The sequence below is a fragment of the Electrona antarctica genome (genome assembly GCF_951216825.1).
Source record: "Electrona antarctica genome assembly, chromosome: 13".
Classification (NCBI taxonomy): Eukaryota; Metazoa; Chordata; class Actinopteri; order Myctophiformes; family Myctophidae; genus Electrona; species Electrona antarctica.
This window is the reverse complement of record NC_136794.1, coordinates 48556790-48578633: the sequence shown is the minus strand read 5'-3', so window position 1 is coordinate 48578633 and position 21844 is coordinate 48556790. Positions and strand designations below refer to the sequence as shown.

The 21844-nt window shown below is 44.5% G+C and overlaps 1 protein-coding gene across 1 annotated transcript; it reads left to right on the top strand.

Moving 5' to 3' along the window:
* The first annotated feature begins 1526 nt into the window (after window positions 1–1526).
* Window positions 1527–21261, top strand: ttf2 (transcription termination factor, RNA polymerase II). Its single transcript, XM_079519318.1, has 22 exons — window positions 1527–1660; window positions 2989–3091; window positions 3681–3767; window positions 3991–4060; window positions 4945–5868; window positions 7191–7494; window positions 8729–8886; window positions 10524–10605; window positions 11856–11981; window positions 12090–12240; window positions 12609–12714; window positions 13019–13203; window positions 13860–14013; window positions 14755–14846; window positions 14950–15035; window positions 15416–15555; window positions 17205–17390; window positions 17804–17862; window positions 18279–18432; window positions 19111–19193; window positions 19987–20061; window positions 20866–21261. The coding sequence occupies exons 1-22, from the start codon at window positions 1633–1635 to the stop codon at window positions 21008–21010; spliced, it is 3498 nt and encodes a 1165-aa protein (XP_079375444.1). The 5' UTR covers window positions 1527–1632; the 3' UTR covers window positions 21011–21261.
* Window positions 21262–21844: the final 583 nt, after the last annotated feature.

Genomic DNA, 21844 nt, shown 5'->3' with positions numbered 1-21844 from the left:
AAGCTCGTGGGGAGCAGACCAACTAACACAAATAATGATTTATAGAGCAATGGTCAGGTCAAAGATAGACTATGGATGTCTGTGCTACGGAACAGCAGCCAAGAGTCACCTGAAGAAGTTAGATGTAGTACAGGCAAAGGCCTTGAGAGTGTGTTGTGGAGCCCGCCGCACAACCCCAATACCAGCTTTACAAATTGAGATGGGAGAGACTCCACTAGAAATGCGGAGGACAAAGCTGGCTATGCAGTACATCAGTAAACTCAGGGGACACCTAGGGGAGAACCCAGCTAAAGTAGTGCTGCAAGACGCATGGGAGTGGGGAGGGGCTAAAGGCAAGCAAGAGTGTTTCATCTTCAAAATGAATAAGGAGATGGAGAAGCTGGAGTTGGGAGCGGTGGGGTTGGCCCCTATAGTGCACTGGCCAGTGGTACCGACGTGGTTATTACCGACGCCAGTAATAGACCTAAGCCTACTCGAGGCAGTAAAAGAACAGGGCAGCACGTACTACAGTGACATGGTAGCAGAAAGGCTGGAAAGCACATGGGAACATCACCTTCAAATTTACACAGATGGGGCCAAAGATCCTAAGTCAGGGAAGGCAGGTTTTGCATATACAATCCCTAAGATGGAGGTGACTGAAAATAGGAGGCTGTCTGAGGGGATGTCAGTATTCACAACAGAGCTGATGGCAATAATCTGGGCATTGAAGTGGGTGGAGGAGGTGAAGCCTAGACAGGTGGTCATATGCTCGGACTCTGCCTCTGTTCTTATGAACATGGGGGAAGGAAAGCTGGGAGCTCGGTCAGACCTGATGGTGGAGCTGCTGGTCCTCCTCTACAAAATCGAGAAAGTAGGAGGGGAAGTAGGTTTCCTCTGGGTACCAGCCCATGTGGGGGTGGAAGGGAATGAAATGGCAGATAGGGCAGCAAAAAAGTCGCTAGGTAGGGAAATAGACATCATGGTAGCAATAGGAGCATACGAGTGCAGATCGATCATTAAAAGGGAAATAACAGCAGGCTGGCAGGAACAGTGGGAAAGGGGAAAGAAAGGAAGACATTACTTCAAGATCCAGAACAGTGTAAAAAAAGGGGCGTGCTACCTTGGGGCAGAGAGAAGGCAGACCGTGACAATGACAAGACTCAGGTTGGGACACTGTGGACTGGCATGGGACCTGTCAAAAATGGGGAAGCACCCAGATGGACTGTGCAGCACATGCAAAAGAGACCAAACAGTGGAACACGTGCTTATGGAGTGCACCCGGTACTCTGAAGAAAGAGAGCTGCTGTATGCATCAGTGGCAAGTGACCACACAAACAGTGTGACGCTCAAGAGTCTCCTCAACCCAACAGAAAACCAGGCAAGGACTGTAAAAGCAGTGCTTAATTTCATGGCAGCAACACGCCTGCTTCCATAGTATAGAGGTAGAATGGACAGAAAGGAGGTATACTCCCGACCAGTGGGAGGCAGCAATGTGCCGGAAGGCATCTAGTCTGCCGGAAATCACAAGAAGAAGAAGAAGAAGAAGAACAGGCGTCTAGACCGGAAAGACAAAACAAGAAGAAGAAGAAGAAGAAGAAGAAGCCGGTTAACATTTCAAATCTGCGACAGAGTTGATAAGAAGTAAAGAACATCATGGAAGAAGTTCTATGTAATAAAGATGGTAAGTATAGATGGAAAATGCAGCCACGGCTTCATGTGTCTAGTTTTCTTTAATAGCCATGTTGTTTTCAAAACGTCCATTGTTGTGTGTATTCGAAAATGCAGCGTAGACATATTGAGGTTCCAAACGGAGCTGTCAAAACAGAAGATCTACAGGCTCACAAACGCAGTTGGCCTGCGTGGATCATCTTCTAATTTTAGAACGTAACAATTGATGTGACGAACCTTCCAAAAATATCGCCTATAACGTCATAGCCTAATATTTGGTGGTGGTGCAACCACTCCTATAGACAGCTATGTGTGTCCCACCCTGGGTCTCTGGGTCTGTCCCTGGCTGGCTGGGTCTGTCCGAGCACTGTTACACACACACACACACACGTATTAACTGATGATTTGGGGTGGTACAGTACAGTACAGTACAGTAGAGGGACCCCCTGGGGACCCCCACGGCCACACGGTATCTCTGTAATTTCTCGACCGCTCAGAATCGATAAAATGCATCTACGAAAGTCTAAATCTTAGGCTAGGAACGTCAGGGTTGTAGCAGGCGGTGGTTGAAGTTTTTGAAACATTGCCAAAATGACAATGACAGAGCAGGTTCTGTTTTCTGTGACAACCAATCGATTTCTGTGATTAATAATTACCCTGCTAAGGGCCTTTCTGTGTGGAGTTTGCATGTTCTCCCCGTGTCCCCTAGGGTAGGTACCCTCACATGTTCTCCCCGTGTCCCCTAGGGTAGGAACCCTCACATGTTCTCCCCGTGTCCCCTAGGGTAGGAACCCTCACATGTTCTCCCCGTGTCCCCTAGGGTAGGTACCCTCACATGTTCTCCCCGTGTCCCCTAGGGTAGGTACCCTCACATGTTCTCCCCGTGTCCCCTAGGGTAGGAACCCTCACATGTTCTCCCCGTGTCCCCTAGGGTATGTACCCTCACAAAAACATGCAGTAATCCTGGTCTCTAAAACTACCTCCCCCTGGCCAGCCGGGGCGCCTGATGGAGGGGAAAGGAACTGGTCGGAATAACGTATTCCTTCCACGCGCTACGTCCGGCCAGGGAAACTCCCCCCTGTCAGGTGAAAAGAAGCAGCTTGGACTCCTCATGCATAGGAGTCATGAGGTCAGTCCGCTGCCCCCCAGGTTGGCAGAGGAAGCGCCCAGGATTACATTAGATAATTGGCACTGAGTGAAAAAAACTGGGTTGCAAAATCGTGGGATAAAAATTATAAAAAATAATATAATAATAATAATTACCCTGCTGTATGGTATGGTTGGTACCACTACAATATATCACATTATTAACATTGGACCCTTGTCGATGACTCCGTACAGGAAAAGTGTGCATGATGAAAACGGGCACGAAGGATGGACCCAACAAAGGAAAGAGCTTCTATATCTGCATCTCCTCCGGTTGTGGTTTCACACAAAACGCAAGGTATAGCTTTTATTATTCCTCCATGGCTTATAGGTAGAGATGCTCAGATAATCGGCCAGCGATCGGTGATCGGCCATATCGGCCGATAGTCAGTCTGATCGGTAATCGGCATTTACCCTGTCTGTGATCGGCAATTTAACCTATCTGGAGAAACTGATCTTTTACACCATTTAAGTGGTATAAATTTGATTTTACATTTTTGTGACAGACCTAAACATTCTCCCCTTCCTCCCCACACACACAGGAACAGTTTTGATGTGGGTTTTGACATATAATAATTTTGGAAATATTAAAATTTGCAACATTTCACAAGATCGGTATCGGCCGATCATGAGAAACGGTCCCAAAAAACCTGATCGGAGCATCTCTACTTACGTAGTAGTCCCTTTCGAACCCTGTTTACCTTTTTTGAATTTGGAATGCCGCCTTCCCAAAGACCAAAAGGGTAAACCGGGTCCAGAAAGGCGCTAGCCGCTAGGCTATACCCACACCATATTCATAGATGTGTTTGGGACTTGCATGATGTCTAAATGAATTAGTTGTATTAATGTTTTAACCTTTCTTGTGTCCCCCCCCCCCCTTCCTTTAGTGTGAAACCATCCCACTGCATCAATCATGCAGACTCCATGGTGGAACTTCAAGCGATCACACATGATCTTCGCGAACAGAATCACAGGTGGGTGTGTGTGTGTGCGTGCGTGCGTGCACGTGTGCGTGTCTGCATTGTTCATATTACTAGAGCATGGCTCAGAAAACGGAAGAGACAAGGACATGGAACTGACCAGCCGACGTCACCATTCTCGAAATTAGAATTCAAGATACATTTGATATGAGTTTTAATGTGTGTGTGTGTGTGTGTGTGTGTGTGTCCATGTGTAACACTGAAGCTGTCTTCACAGGTTGTACTACCGTTGTGTTGTGGGGAAGGCAGCGGGTCAGAAGTGGTGTGGACATGTGCCCTGGACTCCAGTAAGACACTACTTGACTTTGCATTTATATATAGAACACATTTATGGATTTGTTCATCCCTCTGTGAATTCAAAGGGTCTCAGAAGTCAGTTCAACTTAATTCTATAATTAAGCTGTGTTTTTGAACATGTACAGCTGTGCTTTTGGTTTGAAGCGGTTCAGTATCGGAACCAGAAGTAGAGTGAGCTTTCCATTGACTGCTCACACAGTTCTTCATGGCTTAGATTAACCCATTTTGGACTGTCGATAAAATAAAAAAAAGGCTTCTAAATCCTAACATTTTTCTGAAAAACCCATGTTTCTTTGTCAGTGTTGCTCAACCTTTTTCATGTCAAGGACCCCCAGAATGATCTCTATTGGGCCACGGACCCCCATCTCAAAATATGTAGTTCCAGGGACCCCCTCAGAAGCAAATATTTTAGTTAAAAATGTTCGCTCTGAAATATATATTCAATGATTTGCGCCACATTTTAACGATTTTTCAAAAATAGCAGACCTACAAGCTCGTAGCGAGCTTGTAGATCTGCTATTTTTCAATAGCTAAATTATAATATAATGTTTAAAACACCAAAAGGGGTTCCCGCCCAAAATGGATTAAGTAATGTCCTTGTCATGAGTTGACACAAATTAGTAATGTGACTGAAATCTGCAACCTCACACATGCCTTTTTAATATTAGCCTAATCGTTTCTCCCCCGATGATTCCTTCATGTTAGTGTTGTCTTGATCACATCCTTGAAACCAACATTGACTATTTTAAAATTAGTAATTTATAAGCTAAAGACAAACCTATACGTTGTCTTCGCTCTCTGTTCTTCTGGTAATTATCCTTTGAATAATCTATACCAACATTTCCAAAATGTCTGCTGTTTTCCCTCCTTGCAGGCAGAGAAGGAGAATCAAAACCCGTTATCATCCGACAGACCGCTTCAGCCCTCTTTCCTGCCACCGGTTCGAAACCCTTTCAAGGCTCCGGACAAGACGGACCGCCAGGACTCTGAATGGAAGAAGATGACGGCGCCGGGAGAGACCGAGAAAAAGGGACGGACGGCAAGCCAGGAAAACGGCAGTAAAGAGAGCAATGGAGGAACAGAAGATGCACACAGCAGGAGTGTTGAAGACGAGGACAGCGGGAGGTCAAACTCGTCGGATTCATATCGAGGTAAACATCTTCCACCGGGAATGAAGGTAAAGAAGAGGGTTTCAAATGAGGAGAGAAGCGTCGCCGAATCTGACGGTGAGAAAAACGTAGTTTCTGAAGTGAAGGAGAAAACTAGAGATGGCCATAGAGAGAGAAGCCAAGAAGTGAAGAACTCTAGTACCTCTAGTGTCGACGCCCCACACGCTGACGGAGCGTGCACAATCCCACCGAGTCCTGACGGGGCCTCCACCCAACAACCAACCGGCGCTATCAAAACCACCGAAACTCGGGAGGAAACCGGTCGCAAGACTAAGGAGAGTGCTTCCGACTCCTCTCCTGTTGGCATCACTCAGGTAGGCCCTCAAGAAGAGACCTCCCTGTCTTCTGGCAAACCCACAAAACCGCATGCCACTCACTCCAAAGAACAAGATGAATCCAGATCTGACAATGCAAGGACTCCCGTTGTTGATGATGATGATGATGATGACGACGATGATGTACTGTTGGTGTCAGTGAAGCCCGCCACTGGGAGGACTCCTCCGGTGACTTCCGTGCAGAAGACCCTGACCGCCTTCTCAGGGTTCCGGCAGTCCTCCCTGGTCAAAGGTCAACAGGAAGATCCCAGAGAGCTACACAGTCTGCTCTCCGCCCAGCTCAAACAGAAAAAAGTGAGGGATAAAGGTTTTTCGTGTTTGTGTGTGTGTTCACTTCAGTGTGCTGTGTTTTGATTTTAGTTTTAGTCATAGTCTCTTGAATAGTTTTCATTTAGTTTTAGTCACATTTTAGTCACCTGGAATGTCTTAGTGTTAGTCTAGTTTTAGTCGACTAAATATCATATGATTTTAGTCGACTAAATCTACAGTTGATTTAGTCAACTAAAGTTAATTTTGGTGGGCCTTGATGCCGTCGTAGTGACTGTTTTTACACTTGCTGAAAATAGCCGATCTACAAGCTCACAACGCGTTGCGCTGCGACACGTTGTGAGCTTGTAGATCGGCTATTTTCAGCATTGCAATCAATTGTAATGACTTATACTGGATCTCTTGTCCACTAGTCCCTTCCTAACATTTTAGTCTAGTTTTTATTTGTTGATGAAATTGTCAGTATATTTAGTCTTAGTTTTAGTCATCGTAGCGTAGTTTTCATTTAGTTTCTATTTAGTTTTCGTCAGTGGAAAAAGGTAGTCGACGAACATTTTTCGTGTTAGTTTTAGTCGACGAAAACAACACTGGTTTCACTTCAGTGGAAATCTAGTCTCTAGAGAGAGATTTGGACATATGAGGTTTTACACCCGATGGCAATAATATGTAAATTAGGGGTGTCAAAAAAAATCGATTCGAATTAGAATTGCGATTCCCGTTATGAACGATTCAAAATCGATTCATCATTTCCAAAAATCGATATGAAATGTAAGCTTTCCCTAATCACAGTAAACATCATGTCTTCAGTCATTTTCAAGTTACTGTAGTCAGTACTAAGTCACTTCAGATCAGCACAGCTGTATTGTATTGTAGTATTGAATCGAGAATCATTTTGAATAGACCATCGTTTTGAATCTGGAAAAAAAATGCTTTAGAATAAAATAAAAAAAAAACGTTTTTGGATTGAGAATAGAGTTTAATCGAAAAATTGATTTTGAATCTAATTGTGACCCCAAGAATCGAATCGTGGGACACCCAAAGATTCACAGCCCTAATGTAAACTATTCCTTCTTCTCTCTCTGTGGTCCCTGTCTCTCTCTGTGGTCCCGGTCTCTCTCTGTGGTCCCGGTCTCTTTTCTCTCTGTGGTCCCTGTCTCTCTCTGTGGTCCCTGTCTCTCTCTGTGGTCCCGGTCTCTCTCTGTGGTCCCGGTCTCTTTTCTCTCTGTGGTCCCTGTCTCTCTCTGTGGTCCCTGTCTCTCTCTGTGGTCCCTGTCTCTCTCTGTGGTCCCTCCCCGTCTCTTTCCCCTCCTTCTCTCTGTGGTCCCGGGGGTCTCTCTCCCCTCCAACAGGCCACCCTGTCTGTAGTGAACGTGTCTGCTTTGCCGGATAAGGGGGAGAGGCTGAAGAACCAGGTCCAAGATCTGGAGGATGCGCTGGAGTCTCTGAGCATCACCCTTCCAGAGACCTCGAGCGGAGACGGCGGTGGTGGTGGTGGTGGTGGTCATCATGCCAAGCCAGCGGCCGCTCCCTGCCAGAGTAACCCGTTCAGTCGACAGGGGGGCACCGTGCTCCTGCCGTGCCCGCCAGCCCCCCCAGGCCCTCTCCACCTGGAGGCCTCGGGCGGCTCCAGCCAGGGCTACAGCCACTATGGAGGTAATGATGACGCATCCATTTGTCCTAAATGGTAAATGTGGCATTTATATAGCTCCTTTATCCAAGGCGCTTTACATGGATTGTGCATTACATTCACCCATTCATACACAGTCATACACCTTTACATAGATTGTGCATTACATTCACCCATTCATACAGTCATACACCTTTACATAGATTGTGCATTACATTCACACATTCATACACCATGCAAGGCACCAACCAGCACATCAGGATCGCGTTCAGTGTCTTGCTCAAGGACACTTCGACACTGGGGGAGCCCGGGTTCGAACTGGCAACCTTGCGGTTACCATCCAACCAACCTCTACCCCTGAGCCACCGTTGTCCTGGTTTCTGGTTTGACTTCCATGATGATTCTAGAGTCACACAAGAATATTGTCATGTTAGTATGCATACTGTAGTTTGCCACTGGATTCTATTAATTTCAGTACAGCATGACTTTCAGCACTCAAAACCTGCTTGAGAGTGGCAATCGAACACCATTGTTGTTGTTTTTTTATTACCTTTTTAAAACACAGATGTGTTCAAATGTATTTCTGAACAAAAATTCAAACATTGATTACTTGATGTTGAGCCGAGATTGACTCAATTATTCAGGCAAGACAAGTAATTCAAGACATCATATGCAGTGGCGTATCTACAATAAGGCGAGGACAGGCGTCCGCGTGTCCAAATCCATGCGTGTATAGAACGTGACCCTCAATCGTCCATTAGAATGCAAATGCATGCCTTCTACTGTCTGGCAGGTATATCTCCTTGAAAACCTTAACACATTTTGGGCAGGAACCCCTTTTGGTGTTAGCATTATGTTATGCTTTAGCTATTGAAAAATAGCAGATCTACAAGCTCATAGCGCGCCACCGAGTGGCGCGCTATGAGCTTGTAGGTCTGCTATTTTTGAAAAATCGAAGAACGACTGACATAGAAACAGCTTTTTCAGAAAACTGTCAGGATGTAGAAGACATTTTTAGAATGGGTTAATGCTACCGATTGTGCGTGGGGGACGACGACAATTGACACATCTTGCCTGCCCAAAATGTAATTCCTGGTCCACTGATCATACTGTATGACACAATTGTATTACAAAGTAGCATGTCAGTAGAAGTGAGTGAACAATTGATACACAGGGTGATGCTACTGTAAATCACAGTGCCTTTTTTAAATTTGAAACTCACCTGCCAATGAAAATGTGTTTTTTCTTGTGGCGTTCCAGCACAGTCCCAGGAAGCAGCATTCTACGGAGGAAGGATGACCGACCACCGCCTGCTGGCTGTGAAGAACGCCACCTCGGAGGCCATCGACCACCTCCACAAGTCCATGGAGTCCTGCCCTGGTCCTGACACGGAGGTCCCAGACCCCAAGGGAATCAAGGTCGGGATGGCATTTTGTTTTATGGGAATTCCTCCCACTTATTTAGAAGATGAGTTGTTTCCCAAACATAGGGTTAGTTATTGTGAGTGACCCCATTTTGGGGTGTGGGAATGCGGACCCTGTTGTTATGAATCACAACTTGTGAGTAAATATTTATGTTTACCTGCTTTTCTTTCCTACGAAAAAGAAGGGGAAAAACTTAAGAATTTGGCTATTTTTAAAAATGTATTTTTGTAAGATTGGGTCCCGTTGAGAGCTTTTTTTTTCTCAAGCTTAAAAACCTTGGGAACTCTTGAGTTAGATAGTTTGTTGGTTTGTTAAAGGACCACTTTTCAACCTATCTTCATAAATGGCACGATTTTTTTCTACTCAGTCTGTGTCTCATAGGAGGGCTGTGGGCAGTTTAGAAACCGTCTTCCAGTGACATCATCATTAGGCAGAATGTTTTTTTTAAACAAGATTTTTTTTTTTATCGTGAGAACGATGGCTTCCATTTTCGCATTGCAACTTTTCAGGACTAGAAAGCCTGCAGTTTCTATTAGCTTGTATTCCCCATCGATGATGTCACTGGAGGACGGTTTCTGAACTGCCCACAGCCCTCCTATGAGACTGACTGAGTAGGAAAATAATTGTGCCATTTTTTTTTTCATGATTATTAGTGAGGACCTAGTATATGAAGATAGGTTGAAAAGTGGTGAAGTGGTCCTTTAAGAATACATTCGTTCACTTGGTTCCTGTTTTGTTTTCCTTTTATTCCTTGTTTTAAAATGTACTTTATAGCAGTGTTGATTTCGTAGACTAAGACGGAAAATGTTCGACTACCTTTCTTCACTGAGGAAAACTAAATAAAAACTGTGGGCTTGTAGATCAGCTATTTTCAGCAAGTGAAAAAAAAAGTCATTACGACAGCATCAAGGCGGCATCAAGGCCCAAAATACATTTTGTTCGACTAAATCTACTGTAAATTTAGTCGACTAAAATCTTATGATATTTAGTCGACTAAAACTAGACTTAACACTAAAAACATTCCAGGTGACTAAAATGTGACTTAAAAACTAAATATAAAACTATAAACTACATTTTCTGCCAAAAACAACACTGCTGTATAGTGTATAATTATGTATCCTGATGCATACTCATTGATTGATTGAACCACACTGTTGGAGAGCTGCTGACATTTGTGACTACATTTGACTGAGGGACTGCCATTGGATTTTTTTTGAATTTTCGTTTTTTCATGTCATATGAAAGCAGGGAATAGCTTCAAATTGACACATTGGTTGTTCAGTTTGACCCACCAGTTTTAGAGATATGGCTTATAGAGTAATATCTTGCAGAGAAACAGCAAGTTGAGAAAAAAGGCTTCTGTGGTCTCTAACATTACACCTAGCTACATGTTTAAGCATTTATTTCATATTTACATGGCGATTTCAGCTCTGACATTTATTTCAGACATGCTCTAGTATGTGAAGAGTCTGCCTGTGCTATTAACTCATTTTGGAAAAAGAAAAAAATAAGTTTTTCTCCTCTGGTGAAAAGCTGGAATTTGTGCGATGGCAGTCTCTCAGTCAAATCTGGTGACATTTCTCTTGTGATTGAACGGTGCGTGACTCTCTGTGTTGTGATTGGTTGACCAGGTGACTCTCTTGGCCCACCAGAGGAAAGCTTTGGCCTGGTTGCTATGGAGAGAGAACCAAAAACCCTGTGGAGGAATTCTGGGTGAGATTCATTTTCTTCTTTTTTTTTTTTAATCTACCGGAATTTGCTCCATTTTGAGTCCATGAGCCTTTACTTCCCTCCTGCCTGTGCTAAACCTCCCTATTAACCTCCCCGCTGCCCTGGCTGTGAATCAGTGGATAGAAATAGTATTTTAGGGGACACTCGGGAGTTAATTTCTCATTTGCCTTTTTAATGGAGAAAAAAATAAACTGGGGACATTAACCCATTTTGACCTGAGATCAGATTCTAAAAATGTCTTCTACATCCTGACAGTTTTCTGAAAAAGCTATGTTTCTATGTCAGTCGTTCTTCGATCTTTCAAAAATAGCAGACCTACAAGCTCGTAACGCGCCACTCTCACCGAGTGGCGCGCTACGAGCTTGTAGATCTGCTATTTTTCAATAGCTAAAGCATAACATAATGCTAACACCAAAAGGGGTTCCCGCCCAAAATGGGTTAATGCAACAAAGACATGAACTAGATTCAAACCGGTGTTGCCAGCACTTTTATTTATATCCTAACCTGCAGGTTTATGAATAACTCCCTGACTTGTTTGTCTTTGAGAAATCTCAGTTTGTGGTATTAGTGAATCATGTTCATGCTGAAAACCACTAGGGGGCATAGTATGACCACTATAATTGCACTGTGCTTCAATTGTGCAGTGTGTGTGTGTGCGTGGCTGCTTCACCTGAACAATGACAATGGATGCTCTGATTGGTTTAAATCGATCTGGGTGTCTTTCTTCCTCTGAGCGCTAATATGTCTAGCCTCTGTTCACGTTGCTTGACATCAGTCAGTGATACTAACCCATTTAGGCCTGAGGACGATTCTACAAAATGGCTTTTAAATCCTGACAGTTTTCTGAAAAATCAGTCGTCCTCAAACATTTTCATGTCAAGGACCCCCAAAAATATATGTAATTGGCCGCCGACCCCCATCTGAAAATATGTTGTTCCAGGGACTCCCCCAGAAGCAAAGATTTGAGTTAAAAACGTCTGCTCTGAGAGAATATCGGGTCCATTTGGTTCCATCTGTACGCTCTCAGAGTTACAGACCCATAATGGGCCATTTGGTTCCAAACTATCATATAGCTGGGGACCCCCTGGAACTCCCTCAGGTACCCCAGGGACCCCACTTTGGGAACCACATGTCAAATGCATGTGTGTTTCGACATTGGTGATATTCTCTTTGCTCAATAAATGTAGTGCACGCATGTGTCCGTCCTCACCTGATGACATTTCTCCTTTTAGCGGATGACATGGGTCTAGGGAAGACCCTGACCGTCATTGCTCTCATCCTGGCCCAGAAGAAGAAAACCAAAGAGGAGGATCACAAAGACAACGCCGAACAGCTGGACAGCTGGATATCCAAGAACGGTAGATATTTATTTATACCTTACGCACGCACACAGTAGATACAATATATGACATGATATAATGGAACTTTTGGTTGTTTTTATAAAATGGTTTAAAACACTATTCTAGACTCCGGCCTGGTGGTCTCCAAGGGCACCCTGATCATCTGTCCTGCCTCCTTGATTCACCACTGGAAGAACGAGATTGACAGACACGTCAAGACCGGAAAGCTGAGTGTGTATTTGTACCATGGGGCCAACCGGCAGAGGAACGCCAGAGTGTGAGCACGCCACACACACACACACACACACGTCACAATTATTTGTCCATACATTTTCAAACATGTTTCAGCGTACAACAGCATACAACACGTCACGTGTTGTACGTCACATAAGCTTGTAGATCAACTATTTCTGCTGTTTTGTACTTTTGGGGATTTTTACTTATTTAATGTGTCGGTAATTTCTTTGTGTAATTATGTTATTTGTCACGTTAAATCGCAATTATTTGTGTGACAATTCATCTTCAACTTAATCGCCTCTTTGGGAGCTTGTAGATTGACTGTTCCCCCTTTAAATAATTCACTTCTATAGACTATAAACTATTATGACTAGTGGCATTATTGAATGAATCTGTGTTCCTCCTCAGGCTGGCTAACCATGACGTGGTAGTGACCACATACAGCCTGGTGTCCAAGGAGATCCCTGTGCAGAAGGAGGACGCCGAGCGACCCAGCACGGATTCAGACAAAGTGGTACGCAGGAAGGACCATGATGCAACACCACTCCTCAACCAGAAATCCAACTTGGAACACATTAACTGAACCCTAAGGGCCGATTCATACTCCTATTTTACCACTAGTGCTGAAATGATTTCGGCTCGTCAGAAATTTTCAGTAGCACCAAAGAGCCGACTTTAGGACTGTACCCCACCCCCACCCCCCCCCCCCCCGAACCTCAAATGACGTCACATTGTAGGCCGAACCCACTTTTATTCGGCTCTAAAATAGGAGTATGAATCGTGCCTAACGATGAATCATTGTGTTTTTTTTTTTGTAGCCCTCCAACTCGGGTGCTCTGCTGCGTGTGGCCTGGGCCCGCGTGGTGTTGGACGAAGCTCACAACATCAAGAACCCCAAGGTCCAACAGTCGCAGGCCGCGTGCAGGCTCCGAGCCCAGGCCCGCTGGGCCGTCACCGGAACCCCCATTCAGAACAATCTGCTGGACATGTACTCCCTGCTCAAGTAAGAATTTAAGAAAGCATGTCTGTCATTTGGAAGAAACCAGTTAAGATCATTTGTTGATGTGAATACAAATATTAAATGCCTGAGTTGTGCAGTCGGAGTTATTAATTAACCCATTTCGACCTGAGGCCAATTAAAAAAAATAACCCATGTTTCTATGTCAGTGGTGCTCAACCACTTTCATGTCAAGGACCCCCAGAATTATCTGGATTTGGCTGCGGACCCCCATCTGAAAATATGTTGTTCCAGGGACTCTCCAGAAGCAAAGATTTGAGTTAAAAACGTTTGCTGTGAAATAATATATATTCGAAGATTTGCACTACATTTTCACGATAAAAAAAAATAGAAAACCTACAAGCTGAGCTTGTAGATCTGCTATTTTTTTCAATAGCTAAAGTATAACATGATGCTTAAAACACCAAAAGGGGTTCCTACGCAGAATGAGTTAACTCGCATAATCCTAGCAATTTGGGCCTCTATTCAATGGTGGAAATGATCATGCATTTTTTTTTTGTCTTTCAGTGTCATTAAAATGTTTTCCAACTCATTCCCTGTGTCTCTGTCTCTGCCAGGTTCCTGCGTTGTGCTCCTTTTGACGAGTACAAGCTGTGGAAGGCTCATCTCTCTCATTCCCTCTCTCTCTCTCTCTCTGTCAGGTTCCTGCGTTGTGCTCCTTTTGACGAGTACAAGCTGTGGAAGGCTCAGGTAGACAACGGCTCTAAGAGAGGAGGAGAGAGACTCAACCTCCTGACCAAGAGTCTCCTGCTCAGACGCACCAAAGACCAACGGGACTCTGCAGGAAACCCCCTGGTACGCGCACGCACGCACGCACGCACGCGCACACGCGCAAGCACGCAGCAGTGTTGATTTCGTCGACTAAAACTATGACGAAAAATGTTCGTCGACTACCTTTTTCCACTGATGAAACGAAATGAAAACTAAGCTATGGTGACTAAATATACTGACAATTTTGTCAACAATTAAAAACTAGACTAAAATGTTAGGAAGGGACTAGTGGACAAGAGATCCAGTATAAGTCGTTTTACACTTGGTTTGAATACTGAGAATAGCAGATCTACAAGCTCACGTCGCGCTGCGATGCGTTGTGAGCTTGTAGATCGGCTATTTTCAGCAAGTGTAAAATCAGTCATTACGACGGCATCAAGGCCCGCCAAAACACATTTTAGTCGACTAAATCAACTGTAGATTTAGTCGACTAAAACTAGACTATAACACTAAAACATTCCAGGTGACTAAAACTAAATTAAGTTTCATTCCAAAGACTATGACTAAACTTGCTGCCAAAAACTACACTGCGCGCGCGCGCACGCACACACACACACACACACACACACACACACACACACACACACACACACACACACACACACACACACACACACACACACACACAGGGACTTCTCCCTATTGGTTCAAAAACTACACTGCGCACACAGGGACTTCTCCCTATTGGTTCTACAGTAGTATGAGAAATGGCACAAATGAGAACCTACGTTGGAGCTGGTACTGAAGGTACTGTCTGTGCTGCAGGTATACCTTCCCGACCGGACCTGTGAGGTCCACCGGGTCAAGCTGTCAGAGGATGAGATGGCTGTTTACAATGTGGTCTTCGCTCAGTCAAGGTGCGACACACAATTCCTTGTAAAACCTGTATAGAACCTGTTTGTATACCTTGTGCGTTTGAGACTGCTGAATTGGTTTAAAAATCCCTGTTCTTGTCCCCAGGTCTACTCTACAAAACTACCTCAATAGACACGAGGGAAATGATGTGAATACAGCAAATACTTCCACTTCCAATCCTTTCGACAAAGGTGAGATATCAGACGGTCTGAAACAACATATTTTCAGATGGGGTTCGGCAGCCAATTACATATCATTTTTGGGATCCTTGACATGAAATATTGACCACCACTGATATCGAAACAGGTATTTCAGGTCAGGATTTAGAAGACATTTTTAAAATTTCGACATCAGGCCTAAATGGGTTAAGTGTGAATTTGTTGATATATAAATAAATGTACATAAAACATTCTTCTCAAGTATTTGTTTAATCCTATTTTTTTTTTTTAGGAATAATTGGTAAGAAGATAATCGATAGTTACAGCTACTAGTGGAATATATAAATGGCACTAATTACAAGTCAAGATTGTTGTCACAAAATAGTATTTTTGTACACGTGTGTCCATCTCAGTGGCCCAGGAGTTTGGTCTGTCCCAGTCGGAGGCTGCAGTGACGCCATCATCGTCCCAGCAAAAAACCACCGGCGTTCACATCCTGTCTCTGCTGCTGCGCCTGCGACAGTGCTGCTGTCACCTCTCACTGCTCAAGAAGGTACATTTATATCAGACAGACTGATATTGATATTGGTCATTATTTGACTCGTGACGTCAATACACTACACTCATGTGTTCAGATCTTTAAAGGTGTAGTGACAAACGACACACACGTGAGAGACTTCCTCTCCCATAGCCTGGAGGGATGCGACGCTCTCATTGGTTCAGACACTTCAGAGCCAGCGTTTCAAGCTGAAACTTCAAAATAAAAGGCCCACCATTTCCGTTTCCCTACACCTTTAAACACTTTCACCCCATTTTGTCCCCATTTTGGTCATGTCATAGGTCAAATTATTACTATTTTCAGCATTCAAACCAAGTGTAAAATGACTTCTACTGGATCTCTTGTCCACTAGTCCCTTCCTAACATTTTTGTCTAGTTTTTATTGACGAAATTGTCAATATACTTAGTCTTAGTTTTAGTCATTGTAGCTTAGTTTTCATTCAGACTCTGTGTCACTGACTCCCCTCCTTCTCCCCAGACTGTGTCACTGACTCCCCTCCTTCTCCCCAGACTGTGTCACTGACTCCCCTCCTTCTCCCCAGACTGTGTCACTGACTCTCCTCCTTCTCCCCAGACTGTGTCACTGACTCCCCTCCTTCTCCCCAGACTGTGTCACTGACTCCCCTCCTTCTCCCCAGACTGTGTCACTGACTCCCCTCCTTCTCCCCAGACTGTGTGTCACTGACTCCCCTCCTTCTCCCCAGACTGTGTGTCACTGACTCCCCTCCTTCTCCCCAGACTCTGTGTGTCACTGACTCCCCTCCTTCTCCCCAGACTGTGTCACTGACTCCCCTCCTTCTCCCCAGACTGTGTGTCACTGACTCCCCTCCTTCTCCCCAGACTGTGTGTCACTGACTCCCCTCCTTCTCCCCAGACTGTGTCACTGACTCCCCTCCTTCTCCCCAGACTGTGTGTCACTGACTCCCCTCCTTCTCCCCAGACTGTGTGTCACTGACTCCCCTCCTTCTCCCCAGACTGTGTCACTGACTCCCCTCCTTCTCCCCAGACTGTGTCACTGACCCCCCTCCTTCTCCCCAGACTGTGTCACTGACTCCCCTCCTTCTCCCCAGACTGTGTCACTGACTCCCCTCCTTCTCCCCAGACTCTGTGTCACTGACTCCCCTCCTTCTCCCCAGACTGTGTCACTGACCCCCCTCCTTCTCCCCAGACTGTGTCACTGACTCCCCTCCTTCTCCCCAGACTGTGTGTCACTGACTCCCCTCCTTCTCCCCAGACTGTGTCACTGACTCCCCTCCTTCTCCCCAGACTGTGTGTCACTGACTCCCCTCCTTCTCCCCAGACTGTGTGTCACTGACTCCCCTCCTTCTCCCCAGACTGTCACTGACTCCCCTCCTTCTCCCCAGACTGTCACTGACTCCCCTCCTTCTCCCCAGACTCTGTGTCACTGACTCCCCTCCTTCTCCACAGACTGCGTCACTGACTCCCCTCCTTCTCCCCAGACTCTGTGTCACTGACTCCCCTCCTTCTCCCCAGACTGTGTGTCACTGACTCCCCTCCTTCTCCCCAGACTGTGTGTGTCACTGACTCCCCTCCTCCTCCCCAGACTGGACCAGACGGAGCTGCAGGGTTAGGGTTGTGTGTGTGTCTGTGTGTCACTGACTCCTCCTCCTCCTCCTCCCCAGACTCTGGACCAGACGGAGCTGCAGGGCGACGGCATCATCCTGTCTCTAGAGGAGCAGCTCAACGCCCTGTGCCTCTCCTCCTCCTCCAGCCCCTCTCCGTCGGCCCCCGACCACCAGGACACCGTGTCGCTCAACGGCAGCCACTTTCCCTCCCAGCTCTTTGAGAGCACCAGTGAAAGCACCAAGGTTTTTTTTTTTTTTTTGGCTGCCATTTTACTTAGCGTAACTTTGAAGCTGCAATCCATAAGATTTGTGTTCCCCGAGGGGCTGAAATGTCTTACTGCTGTGCTAAGACGGAATGCCCGTTTGGGGCTGTGGAGATATTGCACATTGAGCTTAAAGCAATATCTCTTGTGAACTAGTAGTGTTCCTTCCTACCCTACTACACAATCTACATTTCTACAGTAGAAGAGCAGGAATACCAAATACCACCCCAGCCAGTTGTGTTGTATTAACATACTCTACTATACCGATTGGTCAATGGTTTTATTCACTAAAACAAAATGTGGGATTCCAGGTTTATTGCAAGACTTGTATGACTTATATTTATCCTCATAAATTAAAACGGATTATTTTTCTGTGTCAATCTTTCAAACCAGATCTCTGCCGTCATGACTGAACTCAAGGCAATCAAACAGAAGGGTGATGATCAGAAAAGGTAAGCCCCCCCCCCCCCTCCTAACCTAAAAATTAGTACATTTCAAGCACAAACTCAATACAAAGACTATCAACTGTGAGTGGACGACCCAATTAAGCATTACACCTGTTTACAAGAGGGTCCACCATGTTCAATTCATCAAAACATTTAGAGACGTACAGATAGACACTTCTATATAGTCAAAGAACAGAACAGGAATTCATCATAAAGGAGGTAAAAAGGGAAAAGAAACATACACACCGGTTGGTCTGGGATCAAATCTGTGTCGTCTCTAAGCTTCTCTAATATATTTCTACACACATGATACTGTGAGTGTGTGTGTGTGTGTGTGTGTGTGTGTGTGTGTGTGTGTGTGTGTGTGTGTGTGTGGTGTGTGTGGTGTGTGTGGTGTGTGTGTGTGTGTGTGTGTCTTTTAGCGTGATCGTGTCACAGTGGACGAGCATGCTTCGCATCGTGGCGGTCCATCTACAGAAGCTGGGTCTGAGTTACGCCGTCATCGACGGCTCCGTCATCCCAAAGAAGCGCATGGACCTGGTGGACGACTTCAATACCAACCCTAAAGGACCACAGGTAGCCCTACATTACAAAGTCAAAGTCGTACGATTAGTCACAGATGTTACCGCAGTGAAATTTGTTCTCCGCATTTGACCCATCTCTTGTCGTGCTCGGGAATCATTAGTTGATTACTGCTGTTGTCCTGCAACGTCTCCTTATCATTCACTAAACTCACCCCACACAGCTACTGCTGTTGTCCTGCAACGTCCCGTTTTTTGTACTACTGAATCGTTTACTTTTTACCATAGGTTTTTACTCTCAAGTCTCGAACGGCGCTATTATTTTTCCAACGGAGAGAAGCATGGACAGAGTGGCGCTGGCTGATGACGTATCGGCAACAACGTGGCTACGTAACAGTTGACGTTATGAAATGCGAGTTAGTCTCTGTCCAGACTGAGTAGCGCAGTGACATTTTCAGATCTGCGGAACGCAGCGAATCAGGCTGGAACCCAGGCTAGAAATTAAACCACATAGCTATAGAAGAAATTGTCAGAGGGGATCAGATGTTCTGTCCGGACAATCGCTCCCCCTATCTTGTGTGCATCGATAACCTCTCAATGCACACAGTCACATCTAGCTCTGTGTCCATTATGTAGTTTAGTGTGACTGCTTAAATCAGACGTCTCCCCCCCCCCCACCCCACAGTGCATTTTTGTTATGCTTAACAAGTTTCTGCGGTTGGTTTTCTCCAAGGTGATGCTGGTTTCACTTTGTGCTGGAGGTGTGGGGCTCAACCTCATTGGGGGAAACCACCTCTTCCTCGTCGACATGCACTGGTGAGACTCACTCACTCACTCACTCACTCACACACACACACACACACACACACAAACACACACTCTCTCTCACACTCACTCTCTCGGAACTAGATCAAATAGTACTGGCAAGCACATTTTTTGAATGCTGTTTACCCATGTGTTGCAAAAAAAACAAAACAAGAAATGATCACATAGTGATATTTGTCAGGTGAAATAAGCACTGGTTTCTTTATTTAGTAACGAACGCTCCTCAACCGGCCGGTCACAATCATAACATTACGTTAATACATAACATTGGCTGTCTATAAGGATTTCTGTTACCTGCTTCCTGTTACCTGTTTCCTGGTCATGTGACCTGAGTAACCAATACTTGACAGCAGTGTGTGTAGCAGCCAATCATGACTAGGACCTCAGTATGACTCATGTATGACTAGGTCTTCTACATTTCATGAGCTTTTCACTAGTTGGGTTTCACCTGACAACAAAAAACCCAGGCCTGAGGTCATAGGTCATATCAGTTTACTATCAATTCAGCCAGCTATGTGAATTAAAATGCCAAATGAAATGACGCATAAAAACAGAGCATGCATTTTTCAGCCTTCTCATGCTCAAATGTTTTAAATACATTTAATCATTTTCATTCTTACTGTCTCTCATATACAGTACACATTGGTGTAATGAAAATGCCAGTTATTTTCTGTAATATATGTTGTTCTGTTACAATTAACATGAACTAACAGAACAGATTAACTGTGTCAGATATAGTATTTAAAAGGTGAGCTAAACCTGGAACTGCTTGTCTGTTTGACAGGAACCCAGCCTTGGAGGACCAGGCCTGTGACCGCATCTACAGAGTAGGACAACGCAAAGACTGTACCATTCACAGGTAAACTATTGAATACATGAGTCCTCGCAGGCAACGTGAATTACCTCACATGTTTGTTTGCAGTGTATTGCGAATAGCACCCAGATCACATACCAAATCCCAGGGACTACTATATTATCTCCTTACTAGCCCTTACCCGTTGTGAGATATTGACCCCCCCCCCCCCCCTCCTGCGCCCTGGGTGTGTTTTCGCATTTTTAATTCACTAATAAATTCATAAATTCATTTATGGTCAATTATTGGTCAATTATTATGATCAATGCCTGTGTGAAAAGTGGGAGTGATTGGTGCAGGCAGTGAGGAGCTACGGCAGTGTTTAACAGTTTGCAGAATTACAGTACATTTCAAGCACAAACTCAATACAAAGACTGTTAACTGTGAGTGGACGACCCAATTAAGCATTACACTTGTTTACAAGAGGGTCCACCTTGTTCAATTCATCAAAACATTTAGAGACGTACAAATAGACACTTGTATATAGTCAAAGAACAGTACAGGAATTCATCATAAGGGAGGTAAAAAGGGAAAATAAAAATATACGGTGAGGAGAAAAGGCGGTGGGTTCAGATTTTACGGAGGCCAGTTTCGAATTGCAGCCGTCCGTAGGTGCCCTTTGAGAGCCGTTTTGAAGGAGTCAAGGGATTCGCATGTCTTAATGACTGTTGGTAGGGAGACACACATTCAGACACACATTCAGACATTTGGTTAATTATAGTATGATGATGATGATATTATGTACATTTTCCACAGTCAAATGAATGAATAAATGCATCTAAACTTCTCCTGCATTTTTGTTTTGCTCAGGTTTGTGTGCGAGGGCACAGTGGAGGACAAGATTTCAATCCTACAGGCGAAGAAAAAGGAGCTGGCCCAGAAAGTGCTCTCTGGAACGGGAAGTTCCGTCACCAAGCTCTCCCTGGCCGACCTCAGGGTCATCTTTGGGATTTGAGGCAACGGTGGTAGAAACGACTTCCACGTAGCTTTCCACCGACCCAGCCATCATCACCAAGTTCATATCATATATCTTCACTGCATGATTTAAATGCAAGCCTAAAAAAGTGCTGCACTTACTTGTTCAAATTTCTGTTTTTAACACTGTCAATGACTGTTCAAATCGTTACAATATATATTTTATGTTTTGTTTTTATGTTTTAAATGTTTATTCTAATAAAACTTGTTTTTAACACTGTCAATGACTGTTCAAATCGTTACAATATATATTTTATGTTTTGTTTTAAATGTTTATTCTAATAAAACGTTTGATATAACTTTCACATTATTTGTACTTGTCCCAAATACTATAAATTAGGGATGTGTTGATATTGAAATACTGAGCTGATAAAATTAATACATTAAAATAACAATTTAGCCAATAGAGCGTCGCAGTCCCGCCCCCTCAAGAGACCCAGAAAAGAAATCCCCGTTAATTTTCCTCATAGACTTTTCAGAAAGTTTTTATTTAAAGACGTTTACGCCGCGGACAAAGCGAACTCTTGTGACAAATCATGACAATTAACACAATGTTTTGGGCCAAACAAAGAATTAAAGTAGAAAAAAACGGCAGGTTACAACACTTTGTTGTTTTTCTTCTTTGTAATTATTTGTTTGGTCCAAAATATTGTGTTTGTTGTCATGATTTGTCACGACTCGAGTTGGCTTCGTACGACGCTTAAAAGGTCTTTAAATAAATACTTTTTGAAATGTCTCGGAAAAATGCATTGGGATTCATTTCCTGGGCCTGGCGTCGTCATGAAAGGGGGCGGCACTGCGACGCTCTATACCG

Bases quoted from the DNA above. Each gene is read 5' to 3' on its own strand.
- ttf2 (XM_079519318.1), top strand. From the start codon at position 1,633: ATGGAAGAAGTTCTATGTAATAAAGATG. The intron at 3,092-3,680 runs GTATAGCTTTTA...CCCTTCCTTTAG, and splicing joins GGTTTCACACAAAACGCAAG to TGTGAAACCATCCCACTGCA. The intron at 20,062-20,865 runs GTAAACTATTGA...TGTTTTGCTCAG, and splicing joins AAAGACTGTACCATTCACAG to GTTTGTGTGCGAGGGCACAG.